At 32.7% G+C, this 9788-nt stretch overlaps 1 protein-coding gene across 1 annotated transcript in view; it reads left to right on the top strand.

Moving 5' to 3' along the window:
• LOC106875756 (uncharacterized) overlaps positions 1-9788 on the top strand; it is a 263867-nt gene that overhangs the window by 193827 nt on the left and 60252 nt on the right. Inside the window, exons 14-17 of the mRNA XM_052974191.1 lie at positions 1191-1357; positions 3418-3611; positions 5632-5808; positions 6983-7064. Coding sequence (XP_052830151.1) covers positions 1191-1357; positions 3418-3611; positions 5632-5808; positions 6983-7064 — 620 coding nt within the window. The remainder of the gene's footprint in view (positions 1-1190; positions 1358-3417; positions 3612-5631; positions 5809-6982; positions 7065-9788) is intronic.

The raw sequence follows: 9788 nt of genomic DNA, 5'->3' as shown, positions 1-9788 counted from the left end.
ACTGATGAGGTCACAAAAAGTGACAAAAGGACTAACAAATCTAGCTGATGATTGAGTCACAGAACAATTAATCAAACAATTCATTGGTTAAATGGTTAACAAATATCATGAACTAATAATAAAAGAATTGAAATGGAACCAATGCGTGTATTTATTATTGGCATAATGGCCCTCCCAAGATTCAATAAAATAATTTTTAGATTTTTTCCTGCTGCTCCAGCATGACCTAGCCTTTGGCTGTAAGTGTAAAATATAATCTTCATGTATATAAAGATCATTGCAAGTATAAAGTACCAACAATTTTAACTAACATATCAGAATGAAGGCAGCCCCAACATGTCACAAGTACTAAAAATAGGTTCCAAATCATGCCTATGTATTGTCCAACATTACAATTATATTAACCCTAACCCTAACCCTAACTTTTAATGCTTGAAACAAAAACTAAATTAATGTGAATGGGAGCTTTAATGAATGAGGTGACAAAGATCAAAATGAGTGATGATAAGCAGACCTGAACAATGTATACTAAATAGAATATATATAAATCCATTATTAGCAGTGGAAGCAATGTTGGTTCTTAATAGCTTTCGGTATGTCTTACTTAACATTGATATACTATTGAAAGCCACAAAACTGCAATATTAATCTTGAGTAAGCTTCTGTTATTGATGTATAGTGCTAAATAGCACAGAAGTATATCTGAAGCAAATGGAAAGCATTCACCAGCTGTGGTAGAATTGCTAAATCATGATTTTTGTCTTTTCACACATCATCAGTAGCAAATATCTATTACCAACTATTTGCTTAAACAAGTTTCATTTCTCCTGATATAGAAAAACAGTGATAACAAATCTGGCGTTACAAAAATTGGTTATTGACAGTAGAAATACTATTTGTTCATAGTCTCATTCTGTATGTCTTGCTTAATGTGAATATCTTATTGAAAGCCACAAAACTGCAATATTTGTTTTTTTCCAATTAAGTACTGATACTGGTGTCTTAGTGTCTACTATGACACAGAACATATGAGAGCTGCCCAGAATACCAGAAATACTCTGCAAAACTGACAACCCATCACTTGCAGTGGCCTTGAAGAGCCATAGTAAACCAATGATTACTATTTCTGTTTATTCTGTATATGACATTCCTTTCAGCCAGACTAATGTTGTCATGTATCTGTTTTCTAGTGAACTTGACTATCAGAAGAACTGTTTGAATTTGGTATTGGAGTTTGGCAACATTGACCTTGCAAGTTTGTTCCGTAGCCAATATAAGACAAAAAAAATACCACAAGTGATGGTCATGTGCTACTGGACCCAGATGCTAGAAGCTGTTCTGGTACTCCATAAAGAAGGTATTGTGTCATACAGGTATTTTTCTAGTGGTTTCTTATTGTGATTAGTGGTGTCATAAAGAAGTTATGTTGTACAGGTGTTTTCATTAAGATTACAGTTGCAATTTTATGGAATTACAAGTGTTTCAAAGCCTGAAAATGTGGAGATATTTCAGCATTATATGTTATATTGTACTGTTGTTAGCTATAATATAGTTGTGTTCAGTAATGTAATCATGAAAAAGAGTTAGCATAGTAAAATAATATAGTAAAATAATGTAGCATAATAAATTACAAAAATTAGTCTTGTACCTTATCAAATGAAATGTTTTTAATTCTCAGTTGATACCATTTCGCTTCATTTGGTGAAGTAAAACAAATATCACAACACAGTTTCTTTGTGATCCATGTCAGAATTCAATATAAGAAATTGCAAGTTCCAAGCAAGCAGAATCTGGCAGTTTCAATTCACATAGTTTCTCTATTGCAAGTCTGAATCTTTGCATCTGTGAAAAATACTCAAATCTTAATTTAATCTGTATAACTCTAGCTTTTTGGAGTATTTAGTTCTCAAGAGCAGAAGTAATTTGTTAAAAAGGAAACAATATATTAGCAAGCGTAATAGTGTTTTGTATCATTGTCTGCTCTATCTAAAAGACATAAAACTGCTTACAAGGTGGTTCCATGTAAGCTGATCTGACCACAAACTACTTTTTAGCAGTGCTATATATTATTTCAGGCTTCTCCTTTCTCCTTTTAGCTTTTGAGACTTAATTAATGCTGGTATAAGTTTTAAGTGAAAGTATGAGAGTTAGCATAAAAATAGTGAGAGAAGTTATGAAGTTATTTTCCTTAGTAGCAAATCAGTCGTCTCTTTGTACATTAGTTATATTGTAAGAGGTGTATGTAAAGTGCATCATACAACCTGGCGATATAAGACACCAAACAAGAACACCATGTGAAGGTTGCAGAAGAATGATTTATGTATGATCTGTTGGACGCATAAGAAAGTGGTACACTAAGTGAAATGAAAAAGTGACTGGTTATTAAAGAAACAGGAAAAAATTTTTGAGATTACATCTTGAGGATCTAGGAATGCTAATATGTATGCAATGACCTAAAGCTAACTTGTATAGAAACACAAACCTTAAAATGATGAATTAATGACCTACCATGGGTACTAAATAAAACATAAACCAACAAAGGAACCTGCTAGAAATAGTCAAATTTTCATTAAATCATACCTCAGTATCCCAGAAATTATATATCTAAGATTATATTGGATAATGTAGTATTAAATTCTTTGTTCAAACATCCTTTAAAATTCATCTGGCAGTAAATATTCAACCAGTTGTTGAGCAATTCTTGCTGAATTCATTCCAGTTTTCCAAAAGAATTTTCTTGGGCTACAGCTGGATACGATAGTGTGATTTTAGCTATAGTAGCCATTAATTTAATACTCTGCTAATTCTAAACTAAGTGTAACATGCCCTTTTTTAAGGGAAAGAATGATACAGCCTTCAGTTCATTTATTGATTGTAGACGTTTGAAGAAATATATCATAAAATGTTCCAGTTTTCCCTAGCTTGAGAAGTAATTTTTCCGAAACAAGAGTCATTTCAATTTTAATCTTAGCTTATATTAGAAAGCCTGCCATTTTAATATTCAGTTTGTAATATGTGATCGTTAGTAATGATAGGAGGTTTCTCAAGAAAATTCTGGGAGGTTTTTCAAAAAGATTTCACTTCTGGAAGTGGCCCTTTTATTAGTGTAAGTGATTCTGTTGACTTCCAGGTTTTTAATTTTACCTCATTTGTCTTTCTCCAGTGACTGACTTCATTAAAAGTTTGCCGTGCTAAAGAGGACTGTTGATCATCAGTAGATTACCTCATGTTTTAAATCAATTTATTACAATAGCATTTCACCACCTGACCCTTTGGTACTTTTAATAGGGCCCACTTTGTTCTAGGCATTCAAGCTGGGCCTAATGATAATTTCTTCACACCATTCATGACAGACTTGAAATGGATTGTGAGTCCTTTTTGCTCTGACTAAATGAAAACAAAATATTTTCTTTTCAGATATAGTACATTCAGATTTGAAACCTGCAAACTTCCTGATTGTTGGAGGCCAATTGAAGCTCATAGATTTTGGCATTGCTGATGTAATACAGACTGGTAAAACTGGCATTAACCGGGAGATACTGATGGGGACACCTGATTACATGAGTCCAGAAGCAATTGCTGTCTACCTGGATAACTCTAGAAACCACAAAGTAAGGTTTTTAAAAATATTTATTCAAATAATTTTACAGGCACTTTTACTGCTTTATTAAAAGGCATAAAATTTTCGTTATTGTTGTATGATATGTAGATTGAATTCAAAAAAGGAAACAGATAAATGCTAAAAGAAAATAACAAAATATGGAGTTTTATGTTTATATAATTGACATCAGAAGTTTTCTGATGATTTGTCCTTTGATATGTACATCACATTGAAGGCATTTTCTAAATTAGCTGGTTCTTGCTTTTTAAAACATAGAGGACTGTGGTACGGTCACTGAATAGCCTTTTCTATCAATAATGTGTGAAGCATAAGAATATAGTTGTGTGTAATATCTGGTTGGTGCCAGATTGTAGTTTTTAATCATCAACTTTAGAGAAATATCTCAGCTCAGAATAAATCTTATTAATTGAAATACAAACATTTTAATGTATACATTTTTCCCATAAAAAAACAAATCTATCTATTCCAATAGCATAGAATTCTGAAGTCCTGAAACTGATGACCTTTTTAAAGGACTTTTGAGCTGGTGCATGCTTGTTGAAGGCCTTCTTTGGCAGGAAATGCTTGAAAAAGTAGAAGTCAGTAAAAGAGAAGTGTAGAGAGTAAGCTGGGATGTAGTAGAGTTTCGTCTTTATTTTGAAGGCTCTCCTCTTCACTATGAAATTTTTGAAACCAATGTTGAGATGTGCATTTATGATGGTCTCTTAACCAAATGCTTTGCATTCCTTTTGAACTTATTTGGGTTTTTTTTTCTATCCTTAATTTACAGTCTAAAGTAAACACTATTCTCAGTGAAAGCAAAACCATTAGTATAAATCAATAGGCTGAAAGCAGTGCTTCAAAATGGTACAGTTAGTTACATAAATGTCTATTTCAGAATAAGGATGAAATTTGTTTTTTTTTTAATGGTTTTTCTGCAAATTAGAATAGCACCTAGAATTTTTTGAGTAGAAAATACAACTTATTCAAGAGATTTGCAATTTGTAAATTCTGAAATATCTACTGTGTTTCTGAAGAAGAGTGACAGCTCTGATAGCTAATTAGAATTTTGTTAATTTGAAATTGCATAAGTTGTAAGGCTGGAGAAATTGGTCCTAAGAAGAGAAGTTTGCATGTAATGTATTAGTGAAGTTACAGAGTATATAGCAAAATTCCAAAAAGAAAAATTGTTCTCAAGTCCAAATGGCACAGCATGTAATGTAATAGGGAAGTTACAGATTTAAAGGTTTTAATAAAGATGGTTTTGCTCAGGTTGATTTCTTTACTTGGACAAGATTCTCAATAGTCAATGATGTTTCCAGTAGTAAGTACTCTATAGGTAGACATCATTTTGCTAACAACTCAAGCATGAAATACAAAGGCTATTTATTTATTTCATAGAGGTAAACTAAAGGAATGATAGTGTTCTGGCAATATGCTACTAGTTAAGCATGATTACATTGTCTGTTAGTTTGACATGTATAAGTATTTAGCTCTATATGGGATATAACCCTTGTGGTCAATTGCATTTGTGATTTGACATCTCTTCACAATGAGAAATTCTTTATGACTTCATCTATAAAACCTGGATTTTAGTTAAGTTCATTTTACAGATAAAGATTTTTGGTGGGGTTATGCAACTTTGATTTGTCAAAAAAAGGATATCATGAATGCTTTTTAAACTGCAAACTATTTTCTCTTTATAAGAATGATATAACTTTGTAAAATGTTTAATTTAATATAATTTATTTACCTTGGGTTACACCATACTGAGGATTTCAAAGAAGGATGAAATGGCACTATATATGACTACAAGTGACTGGAAATTTAAATATGCATAGTCTGTATGCCTTCTTTACTCTTTGATTTAAATTTCAAACTCAACTCAGCTTAACTTAATCTAGAATTCTTCCCTGTGATAGCTGACCACCCGGGTAAACAATGTATAAGCTTCCCTAGATTGTTCTCGACTGTACATATTTTAAACCTCTGTCTTAATCTAGCTTACATATTATTTTATCCTATTCCAGATAGGTTTGAAGAGTGACATTTGGTCTCTTGGTTGTATTCTCTATTGTATGGTCTATGGTAAAACTCCGTTCCAAGAGATTAGAAACACATCAGAAAAACTGATAGCAATAAGAAGTAATAATTTCAAGATCAAATTTGCTGATGTCAGAAATAAAGAGCTGTTGGATACAATGAAGGTATGTTTCAATGGTTTGTATGAAATAGTTCAAATTGGTGGTTGATGTTCGTGTGGAATTAGGTGAGATATCTACACTCAGATGGTTGGTGTTTGTGTGGGTTTTTGATGAAATATTCACACTCTGGAAACAAGAACATGTATAATTATATGGATTAATCCACTCTGTGATCTATGTATGATTAGATGCAATGGTGTACAACTAGCGGCTGGTATGTGTTATTAGATGGAATAGTCTGCACACTGGTAATTAATGACTTTATGCATGAGTAGATGAAATGCTCCACATTCTGGTAGATGGTACATGTATGTGTGATTAGACAGAATAGTCCATGCACACACACAAACACACACACATGCACGCGTGCGCACACTGATGGTTGGGATTAAATGGTATAGTCCACATTCTGGTAGTTGGTGGGTATGTGATTAGATTGAATGGTCCACACTAGTGGTTGCTATTAGGCTGAATAATCCATGGTCTTGTGATGGGTGTAAATGTATGTTTAGATTAATTGATCCACCTCTGATGGAGAGTGCTTGTACGATGGAATCATTCACACTCTAGTAGCTAACAGATGTATGGATTAATCTACACTTTGGTGGCTATTGCATGAGATCAAATGGAATAGTTCTCATTGAGGTAGGGGTATGTATTAAGATACAAATATCCACATTCTAGTGGATGTGTATCAGTAGATGAAATGGTTGTCATTGGTGTGTGCTGTGTGTATGTATGGATGTAAAAAGATGACCTCTTGAACTCTCTATTTTCTAGCTCGCTGTATACCCTGCCTCTTTCCTTCTTTCCATCAGTCCTTCACTTTTTATCTATGTTCAACCTTTTCACATACATCTCACATATTCACACACTCATGCATTAACACATATTGAAGAAAAATTCCAACAAGATTATGTGGATACCAGTACATAGGTTTTGAGATCAAATCCACTCCAAATGTTTAATTGTAATTATATGCAAGACATCAAGCTGTGGTTCATGAAGCTGTTTAGAGTAGGCATTAGATTACCTCAGAATGTTACTTGCAACAAACAAGTGTCATCTCTCTAATTTGTTGCAATTTATGTTTTGAACCCTTGAGATATTTTTATGATGTTACACACATGCACGCACACATCTACACTTTATATATCTTACTCTGTTTCTTGTGCAGTGCTGTCTATGCAGAGATCCCAAAGAAAGGCCATGTATTGAAGAAATTCTGCAACATCCGTATTTGAGTGAAATGACTATAGGTATTTGAGATCTTTTTCATCACTACTTAAAATTGTTGATAGTAACTTGTATAATGTGTGTAGATAAAGTTGTTTTTCTTGATGTGTTACTGTGATTAACCCTGCTTGAACAGAGCCCTGGTCTGTAAATCATTTAATTCTTAAAGCTCTGTAGTGCCTCTCTATATAAAACTTCTTGCCCTGTTAGATACATTTTGCTGATACAATATAATAATTGTTGGTATACATTGTGAATATGGGCTTTACCTCTTATCATGTCACTTCTATCCGCCAAGCTAGGTTGAATACACATAAGTGGATTAGTTGTGAGTATTTTAACATATATTTACAAGGTATTGATTCATGGGTATTGATTTTCTATCTCAGAATTAAATGTATGCTCCATTTAGTCTCTGTAACTTCAAAACTGCATGACTTCGATTAGAAAAGTATTCAAAGGTTTAGTAAGGCCCAACAGATTAGTGTTGTTTACTCTTATTAAAATAATTATGCTCTCTTCAGAAACACTGCAGTATGCTAAGAGCCTACATTTAAAACAGATCTGTAATTTTTAAAAATCTTCACCACTCACTAACAAAAGTACCAATACAACAAACAACTACATGATAGCTCCACTCCTGTTCAGAATGACTTAGAAATACCTCTCAGTATGAATTTTTGAAAATATTTAAATCTAACTTCTACTGTACCTTTTTTGATACTTCATTTGTGAAATATTACAATTTAAATAGTCAGTGGATTGGTTGAATAAGTAACCATATTTGTGATGTCATGTCTTTGAAAATAAGGTAATAATCACCTTCAAAATAAAAAAGAATTAATAGTGTCCATGGGATAGTAGTTGCCTAATTTTTTGTGCAGGTTCTTGAAAATGAAACTTGTTTTTGGCAATTGTTTTCATGTTTATGTAAAGCCTATTTTGTTGCATGTAACAAATCCAAAGCTAAATCCAAAAGTACAAGCCCTAGGATCTTTGAGTTTAGGCACATTTGTAGTAGGTATAGAACTAAATAAATCCTGAGAGTTTGGGACATGACACCATTGCAATAAAATTTTAGTGGAATATTGAAAATGGCTATAAATGGTGGAGATGCTCACATGAATTGGATTTCTCTATTTTGATGGGGATTTTTCCAATTTTGTTTTTTCACTATGGTCCGGAAATGCTGGGGGGAAGCTGTTGATTAAAAAAATTTTGGAAAATTTATGATTTTTTTTCACACAAACACACACCCCACCGTACCAAGTTTGGCCAATAATAAATATTAATAAATATAAAATATTAATATTATTGTTAAAGACAATAATAATATTATTGTTAAAAATACATATCAATATTAATAAAAATTAAAATGGTGTCAAAATTTGCCACAAGGGCAGCAATTTTGTGGGAGGGGATGAGTTGATGAGTGTTTAACTGGTACTTCTCTTATTGACCCCAAAAGGATGAAAGGTAAAGTTGATCTCAGCAGAATTTGAACGCAGAACAAAATACTGCTTTGAACACAGGCGAAATACTACTAAGCATTTCATTCCGCGTGCTAATGATTCTGCCAACACGCCAACTTTATCCAAAGAATGAGATGGCAGGCACATTTCTTCAACAAGAAGGAGCAACAGAATAACATTAACAAGTATGGACTTAAATCTGCTAAACACCCACCACCAATTGTAGAATTAGAACCTTTTGAAAAAGACTTCTTGGAATTCATTAGAAGGATAAAATTCTGTAAGATCAGCAATATGCTCCAAAGGACTATGAATGAAACAATTAGACACATAAAGAATTCAGATAAGATTTACATGAACTCTGGCAAAACAAAAAATTTATATGCTGTAAAAAAAAGTCTTTACAAATGACTACTTTCTAACAGCATTACAGATACTTATAAAAATGCAAACACTAACTTATATAAAGAGGTGAATATTGAAGCAAAAAGGATCGCTACCAACCTTACTATCAGTGATAGGATCAAATACCTTCCCCCACATCAACGTTTTATTACCCTTAAGGACCACAAAGCCAATTTTAGTAGAAACCTCAAATGCAGACTAATTAACCCAGCAAAAACAAATAGGAATTATTAGCAAGAGTATCTTAGATTCTATTTTAAACAAGTTAGATAGGGAATTAGATTTACAGATTTGGAGCAATAGTAAGTCTGTTATAGATTGGCATTAACCATAAGAATAGCTGTAAATTTATGCAGTTCAATATTGTTGACTTTTACCTACCAATATACAGGCCTCTACTTCTTAACACAGATTTTGCCAAACAATAATTTAGCATCAACAGTTTGGATGTAAATATTATCCTGCATGCCGGAAAATCTCTCTTTTTTTAAGATGATTCCACCTGGGTTAAAAAAGAGCAAGGACTCCTTATTTGATGTACCGTTGGGTGTGTACAACGGGGCGGAGCTATGTATGCTTATAGGAACACATATTTTACACAACCTGCTTCTGGAATTCCCTTTTATAGAAGCAGAATTATACAGAGATGACAGTCTCATTTACCTGGAATATGAATGGGCATGTGCTAGAGAGACTCGGGAAGAATCTCATTACTTTCTTCCAAAGAATGGGCTTATGAATAATGATAGAAACTAACCTATATATATATGTGTGTGTGTGTATCTATGCACACACATACACACACAAATATATATCTATATATACATTATATATATATATATATATATATATATATATATATATATATAT

The sequence above is a fragment of the Octopus bimaculoides genome, chromosome 18 (genome assembly GCF_001194135.2).
Source record: "Octopus bimaculoides isolate UCB-OBI-ISO-001 chromosome 18, ASM119413v2, whole genome shotgun sequence".
NCBI lineage: Eukaryota > Metazoa > Mollusca > Cephalopoda > Octopoda > Octopodidae > Octopus > Octopus bimaculoides.
This window is presented reverse-complemented; position numbering and strand designations above follow the sequence as displayed.